This window comes from Camelus ferus, chromosome 15 (assembly GCF_009834535.1).
Source record: "Camelus ferus isolate YT-003-E chromosome 15, BCGSAC_Cfer_1.0, whole genome shotgun sequence".
NCBI lineage: Eukaryota > Metazoa > Chordata > Mammalia > Artiodactyla > Camelidae > Camelus > Camelus ferus.
The window spans coordinates 19,792,033-19,812,232 of NC_045710.1; the positions used below are offsets into that span (position 1 = coordinate 19,792,033).

A 20,200-nucleotide genomic window follows, 5' to 3' on the forward strand; every position below is an offset into this window, starting at 1 on the left:
ATGAACAGGAGAAGCTTGTCGGGCAGAAAGGGGACCAGCAGAGCAAAGTTTAAGTGGCAGGTCTTGCCGTGGCCTGAGAACCACTGCCTGGGGGATGACCCTGCCCCCTAGACCCCTCTCAGCCTGCTTTCCTGGCAGCAAAGTCACCAAGTCTGGGGTTTCCAGCTGTGACGTGAAGAGCCCACAGTGGGGCCTAGGGGCGGCCAGGGTGAGGGCGGGTGGGCAGGTGGGACCATGGGTCCCTCCCCTGCTTGCTCTGAAGCTTTGATCTGTTTATTAGAGCAGGGTTCTTGGTTAGATTTTGTTCAGAGGAAGAGTTCCACGGCTTTCAAAAAGTTTAAAAACCATTGCGATCAGGGGAAATCACCATTAAAATGTATCTGTGCTTGGGGAGGGGTTCACAGGGCCCCCTTCCCCTCTTGGTATCTACTTAAGTGATTTGATTGGCTTGTGGGTTCCCAGGCACTTGAGGTACCAAGAGGAAGTGATCAGGCCTTAGGACAAAAAATGTCCAAGCTGCAGGCAATCTTAGAGGTCCTCTGCTCAGCACCCCATTGTAGAGGGACCCAGAGGTGTGCCGTGCTTTAGCTAAGGCCCTCTGTCTAGTTGACATGAAGTGGACCCAGAGCTTTCATAGCTCCATGCAGAGGAAGGGGTCACAGCTTTGACAAGCCTGAGGACCGTGGGGTTGGCATGGAAGCTGGGGCCCCAAAAGACAACCTGTGATCCAGTGTTGCCCTTCTGGTCCTGGTCTGCAGAGGGGTTGGATGACGAATGGTGTCAGAGACATTTCCTCTGCCTCCAGGTTCACTATTCTCCCGAGAACTTCGTAGCCAACATTGGGAAGGCTTTGGACATCCTCCACGCTGAGGTACGAAGGCCGGGCCACAAGGCCTTGGAGCATCTCAACTTGTAGGCCTCCTTCCTCTTGGGCTCCAGTCTGAGCTCAGAAGTGGCTCTGGCTTCCTGCTGAGACCTCCCTACCAGGTCCCCTTCACCTGGAGACCACTAACCAAGGTGTCGGTCCTGGTCCCAGCAGCCTGAACACATACATGTCAGTGGGGAGCAGAGGCAGGAGGAGGCAGGGATGAAGGAAGTGGGTGGGGCCACAAGAAAGGCCACAGACCTGATGCCCAGCGGAGAAGCTGGCCCCAGACCCAGGTGAGAGGCTGAGCTGCCCAGCCTCGGGCCTCTTGGTTCTGATCTTGCCTTTGCTCAGGTGCCTCGGGCGTTTGTGAACCTGGTAAAGGTGCTGGAGATCATCAACCTGAGGGAGCTGTACCAGGATAAGAATGTCAGCTGCCCGAGGCTGATCCTCCGGTGAGATGGACATTTCTCCATGGGCCCCTTTGCAGAAAGTGACTCTGGTTACTTAGAAGAGCCAAGGGAAGGAGTGTGAGGAGTGCTCAGACCCCTTGTCGAACCTGACAAGGCCTCCTGGATGCGACATCCCAGGGCTTTTGTGACCCCAGTCTAGGCTTCCGCTCCCCTGGAATGCATTTACAACCCAACCGGGCTTCTGTTCCCTGCAGCCCAGGTCACTCTCAGTCCTCCAGGGAGGGATGAGGAAAGCAGGAGGGATGGAGTGAGCCTCTGTGGACCAGGCTCACTGGCTTCTGCTAGGGCCTGCTTCTCAGTGTGTCCAGAGCTCCCCACCATCCCTAGAGACCGAGCTCCAGGACCGAAGGAGCCTCTGGTGTGGGTGCTCCAGGCTGGGCATTCACAAAGGTAGAGCTGTTTTCACCTTCTAGAAGAGAGGGTGGTCAAGTCGGAATCAGCAGGGTCCAGAGGACAGAGTCTTCCCCGGAGCACAGAGTCTTGGCCCTAGAGGCCAATCTCCAGAGCCAAAGATGGCTCCCCTCTAATGCTACATGTGACCCTCAGGGAAAAAATGTCCTTCTAACCCAAGCACAAACCACTCCTTCCTGCAAAGCCTCCTCTGGACCGTTAGTCCAGATCATGGTGGCTATGCACCCCCATCCCCTTCTCCCCTCCCCAGCCCTGGAGCTCTGTACAGGCCCCCACTGTAGCCCTGAGCACATCACACGGTGATGACTCTTGTGCCTCCCCGCCCCACCCGGCCCTGAACTCTGTGTCTGAGTCACCACCAGCGTGGTATAGGGGTCCAGTGGCTGTTTGCTGAATGACTGAATGAATAATTCACAAGGATCAGATTTGCTCTTGGAAATTAAGGGGTATCTGGCTGTTCCCCTGTAGATCCATGCCAGTCGGTCCACACCCCTGGGGGCCTAGATTGTACAGGTCCCCTGGGGAAGGCCTGAGGCGGCAGAGCTCGGAGGGAGCACAGCTCCGGGTGACACGTGCCTGTTAGCGTGGCTGGTGCCAGGCGTGCTGTTTTCAGCTGCTGACTCATCCTCGGCTCCCACTTTCTCCAGTCACCAGGCCACTTGGGGGGTTCATTGTATTCATTCCATTTCAGAGTAGCTCACCCAAAAGTCTCTTGCTGGTGATCACCACAGGGTTTTTAGACAATTAAAGCGGAAGGTTCAGAGTAGGACTTTGTCACATTTGGAATGGCCAAGTCACCGACTGTGGGATTAGGTGAACTCAGGGTCACCTTGTCCTGCTGCTTCTCCAGTGCCCTGCACTCCCTGCCTCTCTGCTGTCCTGTCCCAGTGGCTCTGCTTTCTCTCCTGGTGCTGAGTCTACACTGAGCCATTCACACTCTTAGCACCTCCTGCCCCTGGACCAAAAGACTAGTTTTGCAAGATAGCTCATCAGGGCACAGGTACAGACTGGACAGAAACAGCTTAACTAGGTAACTGGGGATTAACAGATTCAGGCCAGACAGACTTGAGTTCAAGTCCTGACTCCCACGCTCAGCATCCATGGGACTTTGAGAAATTATTTAACTATGCTGAACCTCAGTCTTCTCATCTATAAAATGGGGATAATACAACTTTTGGAATAGCTAAAAGGATTAAACAAGTTAGTACCCATAAAGCTCTCGGCACAGGAAACATCCAGTATGTAAGCCCCATTGTTAATAGTTAAAAGGACACATGCCTTATCTATACTGTGCTGTCCTCAGACAGTCATAAGCTATCTCATCTCCATAAAAATCACTCCTGCAGGTGTCAGAAGACGTAACTATTTCATTTCCATGAGCAAATCCAGGTCTGGGAAATCTGTGTGACAGATTAGCCAGCCCAGGCCCCCATTAACACAGGCTTCTGAAACCTCCGAGTTAAATGTATTCTGATTCCCAATCCAATGTCTCTGGGTCAGGCACTCAGACGGTGGTTCTGATGGTGCGGGGCATCTCTTTGGTTTGGTCCGCAGGAATCTGTGTCCCTGCGTCTTGAAGTTTGATGATAACTCAACAGAACTTGCCGCCCTCATCGAGGCAAACAAGAAGTATCAGGTAAGCCGGGAAAGGGTTCCAGGACTGCACAGGGACTCGGGCGTGACTTCGTCGCTCTGGTTAGGAAATGAGCACACGATGACATTATTTTGACCCTGACTGGGTGTGAGGTTACCACGGGCCAGTTTGCAGATTTAAAGACACCTGCAAGGCAGCAGTTTCAATTTATTTGAATCAAGCCATAGAGCCGAGTCACTGAACACACATCTGCACATCTCACTTCCTGGCCTTACACACACACACAAAGTATTTCCAGTTGTCCATGGAGAGTGAGTATGAGCTTCAGACTCCTGGGTGGGAAATGCTTGCCACCCAAGAGAGTCTGGAGGATTCAGTGAGATAACATGCCTTCCCGCTGCCCCCCACTCCTGCGGGAACAGTGTTATTGGGGCACACAGGGAGAAAGAAAACCAGCAGATGATCTCCAGACAGCCTGTGAATTGCTCCTTTAGGTCTTTCTCCATCAAATCTTTGAGTGGAGCAGCTGACACCCTTGACTCTCTTGAGTTTCCCCCTAAATAATCATCCAGTCCCTCGAGAGAACAATGGTAGCCTTCTAGCCTTTCTAGAGCAGGCTGGAAGCAGCTTCCAGGATGGAGCCAGCCTTCAGGCCCAAGGTCTCCTTGGAGCAGAACCCCTCCCCTACTGCATCTTTCAGGGCAGCCACATCTGCCAGCGGTGGCAGGGCTCAGGGGAGTGAACCTCTGTTTATCACCTTCTGATACCGTCTCCCAGCCCTCTCGGTGACTCCCCAGCTACACTTCCTTCTGCCGTGAGCAGGCACCTTCGTCTCTGGTGAGGAAGTCCATGGTCTTCGCCAGGAGAGGGAAGGCAGCCAAGGTTATGGCCATGAAAGCAAACCTTTTCCAAGTGGGGGTTGGGTGCAAGCAACAAAGGATTATGCAATTCCAGTTAATTTAAGCTGATTTATTATTTAAGCAGAGTATCTGGAAGAGCTAAGGTCATAGGCTGAGCCACCAGAAATTGCAGAGTCCTGGAATTCTAGGGACCATGCCATAAGAATCAAAATCAGGCCAAAGAACTCGTCCAGTGGAGACACCATGGACACCACTGTCACTGTCACTGCCGCTTCTAGGAATGAGATGGGTTCTGTGCTGTCCCTCCATTTTTCTATCACTAGCTTCCAAACCAAAGCCTGAGGTGGGAGCATCTACTGGGGGACCCTCGGGATGTGCGCGGGGCGTTGGAAAGGCAGCATCTGTCTTTCTCACCTTCTATAGTGAGAAGCAGGCTGTTCTTCATATAGTGGAGTTTTTCAAACATAGGAAGTGGGTTCCGATGCTGGGCAACCAAAGAGAAGGAGAGCTATTCACCAACACGGCCTTCACTGACCGCTCTAGATTGGCCAGCTGTTCCCAGGCCTGATCTTGGTCCCTGACCCTGATCTAGTGTCCTGGAGAAGCTCACAGCTCAGCCACATGAGGCCATCGAGCCCTCTCTCTGAGTCCTCTCACTCTCTACCATCCGCGCCCTGGAGATGATCATTGCTGTCAATAGCCACCATGTGCCAGGCTTTCTTGTCACTACTTGTGTCATTTCTCAAGAGGTGCAGGGTTCCACTGTGAGCCATTGTGACTGATCCACGGAGTCACTAGCAGCATTGGGAGGGACTTAAGGGATAGTCCAGGCCTTGGTGAATATCCTCCATTTACAAATGAGTAAATAGTGGTCCAGAGAGGGAAAGCATCTTGCTGGAAGTCACACAGCTAGTTAGTGGTATTGCACCTTCTGCCTGCCTTAAGGCTCGGCCTGTAACTAGAAGACTGCCCCAGGAGGTCAGAAGCGAGGCATCCCCAGCATAGGGGATGACCTGTGGAAAAGAAGGTGTCTTGATGTCATGGTATCTTCTGAAGTGACTGCACTAATGTTCTGGGTGTGGAAGCCTTGACTTCTTCCTCCAGCCTCCTAGCTGGCTCTAAAAGATGGCAACCTGGCAAAGCTGTGAAATGCCAGAGTCTGGCAGAAGTGGGAGCCAGAATTGGGGTAACTGGTCCTCCTGGAACTGAGCCCAGTGGAAGCGATGAGGGTAACAGCTCTGCCACCTCCTAGACAGATCCGAGAGTCTCAAGGAAGTGTGCACGCACAGGAGCGCACATGCTTACAGACACACCCCACACACGAGTGATATAAATAGGCATTAAACATCGTTGTTGGTTCACCTTTGATTTTCTGAACAAATGTCAGACAGAAATGTAAGGATTATCAAAAAAAAGTCACTTAATCAAATCCACACTCCCCTTACCTCCAACCTAGTCTTTAATATGAAGATTTAAAAGAAGATCAAACGGATGGACTTAGGTTTTTCTTCTTTGCCTGCCTAAGTCCAATAGATGCAAAAGCAGCAGAGGTTAGGGGCAAGGGCTGAGATAAAGGCTGATCTGAAAACTGGCTCCTGATCAGTTGAGATTTTGCTGCAGACTGGTCTCACTCAAAGGTCAGACTCTGTTTAATTCTGTGGTGGAGAAAGAGTCCACACAAAGCCGGGGCAGGTGCCGAGAGCCCCCTGACCCTGTCCCCCTTCCTCCTGCAGGAGAGGACTCACGAGCTGGTTGAGAGTGGGCAGTACGACACAAGGGAAGATTTTACAGTGGTCGTGCAGCCATTCTTTGAAAAAGTGGACATGCCGAAGACCCCGGTAAAGCCTCATGGATAAGTGGGTGCCAGGGGTAGTGCCCAGCTGATTCTGACCATCATTTGTGTTACCCAACCTCTCTATAACATGACCCCTCTGTTCTGCCCTGTGACCAGGAGGGGCTGCCTGACAGCTCTTTCTTCGCTCCTGACTGTTTCCACTTCAGTAGCAAGGCTCATGCCCATGCCGCCTCTGCCCTCTGGAACAGCATGGTAAGATGACTGGGAGAGGAAAAACTATTCTCCCTCTGATAAGAAGAAGATCCCAGAAGACTTTCTGGAGACTTCAGGGGCCCATGGCTCAGGCTGTGTGTTCCCCATGCAGCAATGATAATAAACCCCATTTCCTCCGTCCCTCCCTCCCACCTCCCCCCCATCTTCCCATTCTCGCCACCTCTTTCTCACTCTCCATCTTCCTGCTTCTTGGTTTAGCTGGAACCTGTTGGCCAGAAGGCAAGACAGTATAACTTTGAAAGCAAGATAAACATCACATGTCCAGACGAGGTAAAGTGGACAGCACAGCATTGCCGCGATCTGTCTAAAGCCTCTTTCCCAGCCTTTTAAAGTCTCATTAAGGTTTCTCAGTCCCTTTCATCCCAGGTTCCTGTCCTCACCCCCAGCTCTGTTCACCTACCCACCCCCATCCCCAACTCCAGCCCACAGTGCCCTAACTGGCTGGACTGTGAGGGGTGACAGCACGAGAGCTCGCCTGTCTCCCCATGTCGTGGCAAGCCCTGCCACAGGTCTGGACTGCACACAGCTCTTTCCAGCTGGAAAGAGGAATCTGACAGCACTGTCCAGCTCTTGTTTTGAAGACTCGAGGCGGGGTGGACGTGAAGGGCAGGATGGGACAGAAGGGTACCCCATCTCCATGGAGCCACTGCCCCCAGGGCAGGATGGGAAGAGTGAGGAACAGGGATCTGAAATAATATCTACCAGGACGGAGGTGGGGGTCGAGGGTGTCAGAAGCCAGAGCTAAGAAAACAGCATTAATCAGGGAGGCAAAGCAGATCAAGACTGCGGTGTTCACTCACAGATTGTCAGAAAGATTCTTGGATCTTCGCAGCTGCTCCCTCACCTCTGTGAGCCCCTCTGGATTCCCAGAGGTGTCCCAGGCCCAGGACAGAAACCGCTGAGCTGGGGTTTGCCTGGGGCAGGATCTCAAAGTACTGGCTTTTCTGGTCTGGGCAGGAAGGTGCTCAGACTGCAGCAGGGTGGGAGTGGTACAAGGTGGCAAGGGGGCCTAGGAAACAGGGGACATGGGCTTGTAGTAACAGAAAGTGGGGAAGGGAGAGGGTCGAAAAAGAGATGACATGGCCACCTCTGCCAGCGGGAAGGGAGGCAGAGAGCAGAGATGTTCACTCCTGGGAGCCCCTGCCTGGTCTAATCTAGTTGTTCAAGGAGGTTGCAGAGAGGGCCGGGCGTGCCCTGGGAGGGAGCCTGCAGCCGTCAGCCTGGCGGGGAAGGGCTTGGTAATGTGGAAAGTGCTTACCCCCAGGTCAGCTTGAGGGCTGCTGAGCGGGGAGCAAAGAAGGAAACAAGCAGATTTGCTGCAGTGGCTCCCCTCTCCCACCGTCTCACAGGTCTGGCCGTATCTGAGCACCTACAAGAACAGCGTGAAGGTATCTGCTTGTTGCTTCCTTCTGGCTCAGCAGCCAAGGCAGGGGGCAGCCCCCGAGCAGGGACCGGCCCCACAGGCAGGGTGGGAATGTGGGAAGGTGCCCTCGGTGGGCGGCCACAGAGGATTCATACTCTGCTGTAAAGTCCATCCACCTGCACCTTCAGACTCGCCATGGATAACAGCCCAGAGAGGGGGCCAGCCAGTCAGGCAACTCACAGCTTCTCCAAAGACATAAATAAAGAGAGCTGCCCCCTCATAAGGCTGCTGCAGAAGCAGGGGTGGTGGGCGGTGGGCTGGGCTTATTTTGTGGATGCCCTGATTTTCACATTGGAGGGTGGGGGAGGCAGGTTCTGAGCTAGGATAGTGGATCCCAGCCTGCTACTCAGAATCCCCTAGGGAGCCTTCTTCGCATGTCCTGTTAGTGCCCCCCCACCCACCCACCCAGGGTAGGTAAAACTCTCCCAGTGAGTCTGATGCCCAGCAGGCCCCTTTCGGCCCTGAGATTCTGGGATTCATTCCACGCCCCTAGGACCACGGGAGCTGGCTGATGTGCAGTGACAGAGCCCCTTCTGCCTCGCCGCCCACCTCAGGTAAGCTCCCCGTGGCACACCAGGACCCAGGGCTCTTCCACAAGGACTCAGAGCAGTGAATGCCCTGATGAGACTTTTCTTTTTCTTTTTTTTTTAATTGAAGTACAGTCAGTTACAATGTGTCCATTTCTGGTGTACAGCACAGTGTCCCAGTCATGCATATACATACATACATTTGTTTTCATATTCTTTTTCATTAAAGGTTATTACAAAGTATTGAATATAGTTCCCTGTGCTATACAGAAGAAAACATTTTTAATCTATTTTTATATGTAGTGGCTAATATTTGCAACATAATTAAATGACTTAGTTATGGCGAGTGCTTGCTCCCTGTATGCATGGTTGCCTGAGACCCCTGGGCCCGGTAGTGAAGCCTTACCCAACAGGACCCAAGGCGGCTGGGCTGGGGACTGTTGGCCACCCTCCCAGTTCAGCCTGCTTATGGGAGCACAAGTGGAGGAGCCACCTGAGCACCACTCTCGGAGGCCCAGTCTGGGGTGTGACCTTCCTGAGGCCCAGGAGTGGGGTGTGGGGTGCCTAGGGCGTCCCAAGAGGGAGCCAGCTCTGCAGGTGGCCCTCTGGGCCCAGGCTCTGCAATAGGACTGGAAAGATCTCTGGAGTCTTCAGAAGAGCCCTGTGGACAGGGAAAGGCCCAGCATGGCTATTTCTCAGATCCTTGGTGGAAATCCAGAGCCCAGCTCTACCTGAGCCGTGCATCAGGCCCTGTGCCTCAGCTCAGACAGCCCAGCGCCCATCGGGCCGTGCACTCATGTCTCAGCTGGTGTCCCACGTGACCACTGGCACCAAAATAGTGGGATCCCACTGTGCCCTACCGGCCACCCCTCCATCTCTCCTTTCCTCCCTTCCCCACTCCCCTCTTCACCTCCCCTTCTCCCCCACTCTCAGCATGGCTCCCTTCCCATAGGTCCAGGATCGTTTATTGGGTCTCTTATGGGAAGAGTGTTTCCATCTAACCTCTCCCAGCCTGGCACCATAAAGGCTGAGTCCTCCATGGCCCAAACACATGCAGGTCGTGTTTCTGGTCTCACTTAAAGCCAGAATCACCAGGCTCTGACTGCAGCTTCCTTCCCACGGACTCAAGTGTTTCCGCTTGTCTTTGCAGTGCATGCCCTGAGACCAGCAGACATCCAAGTCGTGGCTGCTCTGGGAGATTCTCTGACCGTAAGGACTCTCGAGCCCCATGTGGGGTGGGGGTGGCTGTGTCAGTTCCAGGTCCCCATCCTCCTAACCCTGGGCCTGCACTTTTTACCTCGCATTCCCTGGCCCCTCTGTCCTGCTTCTGACAGTCTGAGAGCATGGCAAAGGTTTGATCTTGCAGCTACTTTTCTCAGTCTAGTGTGCAAGGGGGAACCTTTTCAGGTGCAAACTGAATTGCCTCAGTGGAGGTTTTGAACACTTAACGCCACCTTTTTAACAATTGCAAAATTTTGTCATTTGACTCAAAAAACCTTCCAAAGCTACCTGTGTCAGCGCTCTTTTCCCTTTGGATTATACTTGATGAGCAGCTCCAGCCCTCATATCTGTTTCCTCTTGGCATCTGTACCCAAAGCAGCAAAGACACCATAGTTGTGGCAAAAGCTCTGCTCTTAAGTTCTGAGAAATGCGGCTGTTTTCCATCCCAGAGCACCACTTCCCGGCAATGCTTGTGAGGCCATAAGATGGCCTCACAGAATGTCCCAGAGGGAAAGAGGAGAAGTGGGAAGCGTATGAGAAATCTGTCCACTGCAGGTGCTTCCTCCACATGTACAGAGAACTCGGGAGCAGAATGATGCTAGTGATGGTGTAACAGTGTCTCACATTTGTAAAGCACTTTAGAGGTCTCAAAACTGTTTTTACAACTCTGATCCAATTTGATCATCAAAACAACCCTGTGCAGTAAGCAGGGCATGACTTCAGTTCTGTAAGGAGGCAGGTGAGCATCCGGGAAGGGTCACAGCTGGGAGGGAGCACCACAGAACGCAAGCCTGGATGTCCTGAGTTCCAAAGTGGCAAGTTCTGGTCACACCATGATGCATGCGTCAGGGACATCTTCCAAAGCCTTGCACGCACACAGCCTCCCTTTGCTCTAACTTGCTGATTTTCCTGTGGATTTTGATGTTTTCAAAGGCTGGCAATGGAATTGGCTCCAAACCAGATGACCTTTCTGATGTCACCACTCAGTATCGAGGGCTGTCATTTAGGTAATGTTAACCCATGACCCCCTCCCATCCCCTGCTCACCCCCAGAGCGTGGGTGGGGGATTGTCTCCTGTAAATGCGTAAATACCGAAGAGCAAGGACCCGGTCTGGAAGAGGCTTTCAGAAGGAAAACTTATATATTTGTGCAAAATGTAAATGTTTGGTGATTTTACTGTCAATAATCCTTTTCTTTTAATTGTGCAGAAAAAGCAAACCGGGGTTCTTAGATTCCTGGGTCAACAAATCCAACATGAAATGCACCTGAAAAGCACCAGATCTCTGGGTCTTCACCTGCCCGTTTTGCATGTATATGTGCTCGTGTGGATGCTCCCTCGTCTGTTTCATGTCTGTCTGTATTTATTCATGTTGTTCTGTAGTCACACCTCTGCCTTTATGTATATGCACACATCCGTACAGAAAACTCCAAAACGCAGCACACACTGCAGGTGGAAATAACCAAGACAAAAATCACAGCCAACAGGCGTTGCTGAGCCCCTCCCATTTGCCTGCGTGATTGAGGCGGGTGGGTGAGGGGGATACATGGGAAGCACAGGCAAATTCTTAGGCTCACTTGACAAGTGTTATTTAAAACTTAAAGATGCCTGAGCGCTACAGGAATATAGACAAGAGAATAACTAATCCTGCCAGCTGGGGCAGGAAGGCTTCCCAGAGAAGGTGGTACCCAGTGATGCGGTGACAGACTAGCAGTTAGGTAGGGGAGAAAAGACATTCTGCACAGGAAGTAGGAAAGCTGAAGCTGTGTCAGGAGAGCAGTTGGATGTGGGTTTTCTTAAGTTTCTTTCTTTCTTAATATAGTTCATGTTTATGTCCGCGTCACAGTAATTGGCGATTAGCTCAGAATTCAAAAGCACTAGAACACCGGCCACCACAAGAGGGCAGAGCGCTAATGAGCAGTGGGGCCACCTCCCTTTCCTGCAGGGTGAATTCAAATGAAATATTTCTCCCAGGAAAGTGAGAGCGAACGGGGTGGGCGCAATGAGGGCTGTGACAGTTCCTGGCCAGCCCTGAGGACGGTCCCAGAGAGTTTTCCCCGGGCAGGAGAAGAGGGGTCCTCACTCAGCAGTAGTCACCCACAGGGAGGATCTGGGTGTGGGTAGCGTGAGGGCATCGTCACCCTGCTGAGGGCTGAGGTGAAGGCCTCCCAGCTCCCGAGGACCCCAGGTTCCCACACACCCCCAGGCAGGTCCAGGTGGGTGGTCTCTAACCCACAGCCGAGGAGCAAAATTGAGTATTGCCTCCTGACCACTCTGCCCTAGCTGTTACTGAGGCTGCAGGAGAAAGGACTGCTTATTACAATCCAAAAAGCATGAAGTTGGGCAGGTGGAGGGAGGTATAGCTCAGTGGAGTGCGTGTTTAGCGTGCACAAGGTCCTAGGTTCAATCCCCAGTCCTCTGTCAAATAAATAGATAAATAAACCTAATCTATCCCCACCAGAAAAACAACAACAAAAAAAAGCATGAGGTTGTGGCAGTTTTACTTAGTCTGAGCTAAAGAAGGCTTAGTCTGGCCTCACATCATAGCAGGGGAAGCAGACAAACCAGCCAGCAGACGCCAAATAATCCATGCCTGGCAGTGCAGTCAGGGGAATTGGGGTGATCTGCCCAGTCTCACAAACAGTTCAACTGGGTGGATTCCTGGGATTCAGACACAAACAGGCCATCTTCTGCTACATGTTTCTCTCTGCAGTAGCGGGGAGACTCAGCTATGGCTCTGTTTCTTCCTACAAGTGAGGTCCAGTTCCAAGGCCTCATGTATTCAATGGCTGCTGTCCCTCTAAACACTTTATTCTAAATGTTTCAGATACCTGCCCAAGATCATGTGTGTTAGAAACAGCTCTTGGTCAGAGTCTGAGAGATAGCTGGACACTTGACAAAATGTATAGACTAGCGTTTCCCCAACTGTGTTCCGTGAAACACTAGCCCCAGTTTCTATATTTTGAGGGAACCATTTCCTACTATAGCCTTCCCCTGGGGAATTGATATGCACATTGGCATATTAAAGTCTTTGAGAAGCCCTGAGATGAAGAAATCTGTTTAAACTGTTTCTGTTTAAGCCAATGTTTCCCTTAATTCCCAGAACTCTTTCTTTGTTCGTGATACCTATTATCGCCCCCTGGGATGTGTCCATGTAGTAGACTGATCTGAGAAAAAGCAATTTTCTGAAGCCATTAAAGCTTCTGGGTAGGAAATATGAGGCAATTCATGATTCTAGGTAAATTAAGAACTCAATTTGAGCCTCTTTCTCCAAGGAAACAAAGTGAAGAGAGTGGACTGCATGCAGTCAGACTAGAGAGAATTCTCGGTAGGAGGGTGGCTGTGAGCAGGATCTGCAGGAAGGGGTTTGGCTGTGAATATTTCCAAAGCCTCCTGACCTGTGAGAATCACGTAGCTGTGAAAGGCCCCAGCTCTGGCTAGCTTAACAGTGTGGCAGAGGTCTTTAGAGAATTGCCTTTCCTTCAGTTGAAATGTTTGCTTAATTGGCATCGTTCAAAGGACCAAAATAAAATTTACTTATCAAAAAAAGCATTTCTTTGTCTTTTTAATTAGGAGTTCAGTCTGGTGTTACTGAAACTCCTCTTCCAACAAATATTACTGAGCATCTATTCTGCCTTCCTCTGCACTCTGTGGGTGACTAGCAGTGAATAGGCCCAGCCTTTGAGCTTATGGTAGAATACAAATTACATTAATCTGAAGGGGCGCATGTAAACTAGATGCTTCATATGTGTCTGTTTTTTTTCACGTTTCACATAGTTCTGATCAAAATGAGGGCTTAAATATTTTTGTTTCTCCGTGCTTATTTGTATAATTCCTTCTTTTCTCCTGAAAACGGGCTCAGCGAAATTTCTGTACCCATTGGTTTTGATCAGCTGCCATACTTGTTTTAGAACAAAGAGTTTTAGACAAGAAGTTACAGTCGAATGTACTTGCTACGTGTGTGTGTTTACGTATGTCTCTGCTTATATGTTTGCTGAAGGAGGAAAGAAGGCAGAGTTAGAACACAGTGACTGGAGGAGGTATATGGATTTATAATTTCCTGCCAAGTGTAAAGTGTTCTGATTAAGTACTTTTAGTCCAAAGAAAGAAGGATCAGGAAGCAGCTAAAATAGCAGCTTTATGCAGAGTTCGGAAAGAATTGGAAGATTGAAAAAAAATGCTCAAACAGAGGCCAAGTTAGGCTTGGACGTCAGACGGGAGGTGGGAGAAAGATACCTGAGTGAGGTGGAAGGGCAGGGGTCACCCAGCTTCTTTTCTCTCCACCGCCTGGAGCTCTTGAACCTTGGATTTAAGCCCTTGACCACCCTGGTATGAACTAGTCAAGTTCATTCCAGGTATTCCCTTGAATGAAGAACAGCCGTGACTTTGATTCATGGCCTATCTTTTGGACGTCTATCCTGGTGGGCTGAATGCTAACGCTGTGTTCTCAAAATGTCTTGGCCTGGAAAAATATGGTGGAATTGAGGAGGGAGGCGCAGAAGAAAAATAACAATAAATAGAGTACATTGGACTTTGTTAAAATAGAAATACTGCTCTCCTTGCCTCCCATGTGTATTCAATTTAAATGCATGAAAGGAAGTGAAACTTTGGGTGTGTCTTGAGGTTACTTTGAAGGCCATTAAACTATATTAGATGAGATGAAATTAGACTGGGCCTTGGAAGGCAATGAGGGGCCATCCCCTGGACCTTCCAGCAGAATGTACCTGACGACTGGGCAGGGAAGAGCCTGTCCATTTTCTCAAGGTTTCCAGCTCAGGCTGGTTTTTAGTTACCATTGTGGTTTTTAGTCTCTTTTAGAAAGTTGGTTAACCCTGGTGTGCCTCTGCTTCCTACTCTATAAAACGGAGCTAGTAACATCTATGTCATAGGCTTGTTTGGAGATGTGAGATAACTAATGTAGAGCGTCTGGTTGGTGGCGGGGCGCACAGTATATACTCAGCCAAGCGCTCTTCCTCCTGATTTGCTGAAGAAAAGAAACAGTTCTCTTTTGCCTTCAAATCTTCAATTTGGGAGAACCAACCCCTTGGGAAATTTACATTCTCTCCAAATCCCTCAAACACAGAGAGGTGGATCTGCCACATCTGACAGGTGCTGATGGTGCGGGCATTAGGAAAGGTGGGGCACTCTTTTATGAAACCTATGTATTGATTCAATCTCTCTCACTGGCTTCCTCACCCTCTACAGTTCAGGAGGGGACAGCTACCTGGAGAAGGTGACCACCTTACCGAGTAAGTAACCACCAGGGGCTGGAGTCTGTCCACTGAGTCCATCTGACCCCCAGGCTTCCTAAAAGCACCTCCCAGCTAAGAAAGGGGGCAATGACATCCACCTTACAGACTGCCACTGAGATGGGAGGAGAGGTCTGTGCACAGGGGGCTGAAAGGGTAAAATAAATACTGTATTTGGAACCTGAAGACCTGGGTTCAAGCCCTGGCCCTTCTCTGTGCTGGCCAGGTGCCCTGGGGCAGGTAACCAAACATTCTGAGTCTCAGATTTCTTCAACTGTCCCAGAAGGTGCAGAGACAATCAAATGAGACAGTGAGCATTTGCTGAACTGTGAATTGTAGAGGAAAAAAGAAAGAAAGAAAAACTGAGCGGCCCTTGCTGCCTTGGCCCAGTGTGTCATCAAATCATTTTTCGTTTGTTTTTTAAATGGGCTTGCCCCCTTCTTTTTTTTTTAATTTTTTTTTTTAGAGGGGAAGTAATTAGGTTTATTTATTTATTTTTAACAGAGGTACTGGGAATTGAACCCAGGACCTTGTAAATGCTAAGCAAAAGCTCTACCTCTGAGCTAAACCCTCCCCCTAAGTTGTTATAAATCAGAGAGGCCCCATCTCCTATCAGGCAAAAACTCCACCTTCTACCCTAAGCTCTCTGTGCCCTGTGCACCCCTTCCTCTTCCAGATATCCTTCGGAAGTTTAACGGAAACCTCACAGGCTATGCAGTGGGCACAGGGGAAGCCAACGACACGAATGCATTCCTCAATCAGGCTGTTTCTGGAGCAAAGGCTAAGTACGGCATTTGGGGAGGGGGCTGTCAGGTAGAGAGTGGGAGGCATGTAGCCCCTTTAAGGTTTGTAATAGTGACCTCTGTGTGCAAAGAGGATGTTTATCCATTTACAGCAATGATTTGAGAGGCTCTTGGCCCCTGTCTTCCCTGGCCGCCCCTGTGACCTAGGCTGCAAAGAGGCTAGAGGGCTGGACCCGGGACAGGAGCCCTGCCCCTAGAGCCTGGCCTCTCGGCCTTGCTTTCCTTTGCAGCACATTCCAATCATTCAACTAACTGAACAACCTCCAATTTTTAAATCTTACCATGGCATAATGGTGCTGGAGAGATTCACTCTCTCCAAAGCCTTACAAGATGCAATTTCCCCCCAAAAGATCAGGGAGTGCCAACCAAATAGAGGGGCAAGCCAGAAACTCCAGCCTTGGAGGCTGCATAGAGCGGCAACAAGTCATGTCCTGTCCCCACCGCTGCTTCGGAGCTAACAGGAAACGCAGCTGAGAAACCAGAGGCAGCAGCAGCAGACTGCTCTGCTCCCCCAGCATCACCTCCCATGGAGGCCCCTCACCCTGCTCCTGGGAGCCTCAGCAGCCTGGGTCTCCTTGCTCCTGGCCCAGCCTGGGAAGACCCTTCTTGGGAATAGAAACGGGGGGGCAGGCGCCACCACCAGGTGCCAGGAGATCATGGTTCTGGGATCCATCTCACACTCTAACAGGAGCCTAAACTAGTGGGGAGCTTGGGATGCCTGAGATCCAGTCTTTCCATGAATTATAAACCCAGATATGTGTAGAGTTATTCTTCACGTCTTTCTAAAAGAAGCATTTAGCTAAGTTTATTTTTAAAAAGACACAAATAACATATACATAAGAGAGAAAAATCACCACCACTGGTGGGGTGAGGAGGGGAAGAAGTATGAGCCTTTTTACAATTATTGTGCCTGAGTACCAAACTGTCAGCTTCCTAGCAGCCAGGGTAAAAAGAGGAAGCATGCCAAAACTTTCCCAGATCTAATTTCAGGATCTGTACCAGTTCTTTAAATGAGACAGACAGTTTCCTAGCATGGAATCCTAAAAGACACTTTGCATGTGGAGTCTTAGAAGGGAGACTGTGAATAACAAGTATAATTGACAGTACCCTTGACTCCAGCTTTTGGACAAACACAACTGGCTTTTCAAAAGGTTATTCACTGTAATACTAGCCAGAACAGGCAAGTAGCTCCTTGTCCCCAAGCCTCAGGGTCTCTGCCAGCTGGGGGTGGGGGTAGGAGGTTAATGCATGGAAACCTCCAGTTCAGGCCCTTTAGGATGAAAAATCCAGGCACTGCTCCTCAACAGGACTGATTTCCTCTCCTTCTCAGGGAACTTGCGAGCCAAGCCCAGACTCTGATACAGAAGATGAAAGATGACCATGTGAGTGAGATTTATGGTTGTTTTTACACACTAGCTTTCTGACCCACTAAAGTCCCCAGGTGGAATGGTTTGCCATGAAAACAATGAGCCCCCATCACTGGAGGCATTCAAGCAGCGGTAGGGCAGCCCCTGTCCAAGGCCCCCCTGAAGGAGATTACGTCAGCTGGAGGGAGGTTTGCTCTTGATCGCAATGACCTTGAGAGTCCCTCCTGATGCTAAGAATCTGTGGTCTATAAATAAACCTGTAAAGTTCTTTCATCTCTGAGATTCTGATTATGTTATTTCAAGTGGGCAAGGAAGTTTTAGAGGGTTGAATAGATTTCCTAGAGCCATGGTGTTTTTTGTTTATTTGTTGGAAATCATCAAGCATCTTCTTCCCTTTGTATAGAGAGTAAATTTCCACGAGGACTGGAAGGTCATCACCGTGCTGATTGGAGGCAGTGATTTATGTGACTACTGCACGGATTCGGTAAGGGGGGCGGGCCAGCCTGCTCATTGCTCTCAACTTTGACCTGTAGGCGTTGGAGATCCTTTTTGAGAACAGTCCCTAGAATGAACCCTAGGGTTGTCCAGCTTTCCTGTGTGTGTGCACGCACTCACACACATGCACGTGCACGCACACTTCTTACCCCACGACCCTCAGGTTTCTGGCTCCAACTTCATGCCCCAGGTAGGGTGAGGTCGCAGGTCGCAGATACTTGGTACTTCTGTTCCCCTTCCTCACAATTCCTGAGAATTCAGAAAGAGAAGCAGCAGTAAATCCCAAGCAGTGGGAAGGAGGACGCGACACTTTCTGCTTCTGAATGAAAGCTCTGGCTGAAGGTTCCAGTCTTCTGTCTGCCCCATCTTTGACAACAGCAAATAGCCAACTGTTCATCTCAGATTCTGACATGATGAGCTGGTCACAGCTGGAAGCCAAGGGAGAACAAAGCCTTGGGACTGGAGCCAGAAGTGGGGCTACTTCTGCCCTGCTGCCCTCTCTCCCTAACCAGCTCCTCTTCTCCCTCCTGCCTCTTCCCAGAATCTGTATTCTGCAGCCAACTATTTTGACCATCTCCGCAATGCCTTGGACATCCTGCATAGAGAGGTGGGTTGGGGGACTCCCACAAGCTGGACACAGCTCAACCACGGCAGGGATAAAGTGGATGCGGGAAAGAGGGTGAAATATCCCTTCCCATGAATGAGGCAGCCAAAGTCAGTGGGCCCTTGTCCTTTCCAGAGTTTGGGGCCTACCCCTAAGGAAGCCTCATTCTATTGGGAATCAGCCCAGAGGGTCTCAGGCTTGAAGAAGGGAAGGCAATGTGTTTACTAATTGTCCCCTCACCACTACCTGGGGCATTCCCTGGGGGTGGCAGCTGGGTGGCTCTCAGGCTGGGCACGGCACTGTGAGCCACAGGGTGTGTCCACAGCAGGCCCCTCTCCAGTCCTATGCCCAGTGTGTTCTCTCCCCATCCCCTGGCATGGACAAGCCCTTCCCACTGCCTGGGATGGGGCACTCTGACCACCAGATGCTTCTCTGAGTGACGGAGACCCTGGCCTGCTCAGCAGAGGTGGTCCAGGTTGGGTTAGAGGGAAACAGTCAAGGGCTAATGTCCTGGCCAACAGGGCACCGACCTCACCAAGATTAAAGCTACTGGATTTGGGTTCACTGACCGATGGCTGAATGGAGCTCTCGGTATTTAGATTCGAGTTGGCCCTATTGTCTCAGTCCAGGAGGCCCATTCATGCTGCCGCCCTCGTGGGCCTAGGGCATAGCTTGCAGGGTGACAACAGCTCTCAGAACTCCAACTCACAGGCAGCTGAGCTGAGTTCTGCCTGGATCCCCTCTTTCATCTGGAGCCTCACCCTTAGGTACCCAGGGCGCTGGTCAACCTCGTGGACTTCATGAGCCCCAGTGTCATGCGGCAGGTGTTCCTAGGGAACCCTGACAAGTGCCCAGTGCAGCAGGCCAGGTAGGCGGGTGCTGGCTGCCCCGGCTGGAGAAGAACTCGCCCAGTGTCACGGCTCACGCAGTGGGGACTCCTCAGGGTCTCTGGGACTTGGTCTGTCCTTGTGTGTGCGAGTCTGTCAAGGGGTCTATGCCAGGACAACCTCTTTCTGGGAGATCAGAGCTAGGGTCCCCGTGTACCCAAGTTCAGGGTGCCAGTGGGAACCTCTGTAAAACGGGACCACAGTGCAGGAGGTCAGGGTTTAAGAGACAGTGCAGCCCAACCTGCGAAGGAGCAACATCCAGGGATGTGTACACACGTGGTCCAGCTATAACAGAAAGCATGGAAGTCATCCATGTGACTCAGTGGCCTTTGTGGGGGAGAGGCGAACTGGGGAGGGAGACAGGGAACTTCCAGTTGGGAGCGTTTTGTTTCTTAAGTTGGGCGAGAGGTAGACAGGGCTGTGTTTTTTATTCTTCCTATCTTATACATACATTTATTCATTTAACAACTACTTTTTGAAATTTTACTGTGCACAAGGTACTATTCCGAGTGCTTTAGAGATATCTTTTTTGGCCTTAAGGATATTTTATGGGTGTGAAATAATTCATAATAAAAGGAGACACAGTGGGGCAGTAGTGTGAACTCAGAAGGCGTCTGAGGGCCTGAGCACTGGGGACCCCGAGGCATCAGCCCCAGTGCTGGAGGACGCGCTCGCGCTTGATTCTTAAACACTGAATGTTGGACTTTCTTGCCTAAATGCGTCTGTTCAGCGTGATGTGCTGCAGTCCCTGGGCCCGCCCTCTAATGTTTGTGCTCTGTTCACATAAGAGGGTGCGTATCCACGCACCCTTGGGACGTCATCCAGTCCCTGAATCAGGCCCGAAGCTGCCCCTGAGCCCCTGTGGCAGGGCCTCCTAAGCCCAGGCTTGGGTGGGTGAGCCCCTCCCCCCACCCCTCCCACCCCACCCCACCCCCGTCCTCCCCCACCTCACACAGCAGAGCCAGCCCCTGACACCCTGACCTCAGCTTCTGCTCTGGGTCCTCCTGCCTCCCTCTTCGTGCAGCATTTTGTGTAACTGTGTTCTGACTCCACGGGAGGGCTCCCAAGAGCTGGCCAGGTTGGAGGACGTCACCCAAGCCTACCAGGTAAGACCAAGAAGGTGTCTTCTCCCACTTGGTGAGCTCACCAGCCCAGAGCACCCTGGGGAGGCAACCGGGAAGGGAAGAGCTGACCAGGGCTTGAGGAGTAACATCACCCTTGGGGCCCCTTCCTCTGTCCACTTGGCTGCGGTGTCTCTGGCAGGCACCCCACTAAGAGTCATCCCGAAGGAATCCAGGTGGCCAAATCCTCACAGCAAGCTTGGTGGCTCAACTCGGACATTTGGCCTAAAGAGG

At 51.1% G+C, this 20,200-nt stretch overlaps 1 protein-coding gene and 1 long non-coding RNA gene across 22 annotated transcripts in view; one reads left to right on the plus strand and one right to left on the minus strand.

Moving 5' to 3' along the window:
- PLB1 (phospholipase B1) overlaps positions 1-20,200 on the plus strand; it is a 169,512-nt gene that overhangs the window by 117,460 nt on the left and 31,852 nt on the right. For all 6 annotated transcript variants that reach the window (XM_032497269.1, XM_032497271.1, XM_032497272.1 and 3 more), the window contains 17 exons: positions 806-871; positions 1,220-1,320; positions 3,304-3,385; positions 5,937-6,041; positions 6,155-6,250; positions 6,470-6,541; positions 7,621-7,659; positions 8,188-8,248; positions 9,372-9,430; positions 10,376-10,449; positions 14,646-14,689; positions 15,366-15,474; positions 16,823-16,874; positions 17,263-17,343; positions 17,896-17,961; positions 18,726-18,826; positions 19,870-19,951. In XM_032497269.1, the coding sequence (XP_032353160.1) occupies positions 806-871; positions 1,220-1,320; positions 3,304-3,385; positions 5,937-6,041; positions 6,155-6,250; positions 6,470-6,541; positions 7,621-7,659; positions 8,188-8,248; positions 9,372-9,430; positions 10,376-10,449; positions 14,646-14,689; positions 15,366-15,474; positions 16,823-16,874; positions 17,263-17,343; positions 17,896-17,961; positions 18,726-18,826; positions 19,870-19,951 (1,290 nt within the window). The remainder of the gene's footprint in view (positions 1-805; positions 872-1,219; positions 1,321-3,303; positions 3,386-5,936; positions 6,042-6,154; positions 6,251-6,469; positions 6,542-7,620; positions 7,660-8,187; positions 8,249-9,371; positions 9,431-10,375; positions 10,450-14,645; positions 14,690-15,365; positions 15,475-16,822; positions 16,875-17,262; positions 17,344-17,895; positions 17,962-18,725; positions 18,827-19,869; positions 19,952-20,200) is intronic.
- Positions 8,242-20,200, minus strand: part of LOC106730263 — a 135,283-nt gene continuing 123,324 nt past the window's right edge. For 6 of the 16 annotated variants that reach the window (XR_004326200.1, XR_004326204.1, XR_004326201.1 and 3 more), the window contains 3 exons: positions 19,827-20,006; positions 17,504-17,603; positions 8,243-13,902 (listed from right to left, as the gene is read on the minus strand). This is a non-coding gene — a long non-coding RNA (uncharacterized LOC106730263). Of the gene's footprint in view, positions 13,903-15,595; positions 16,848-17,204; positions 17,387-17,503; positions 17,604-19,826; positions 20,007-20,200 lie in introns of those variants that run through there. The other 10 variants (XR_004326197.1, XR_004326196.1, XR_004326199.1 and 7 more) reach the window with 9 other exon arrangements.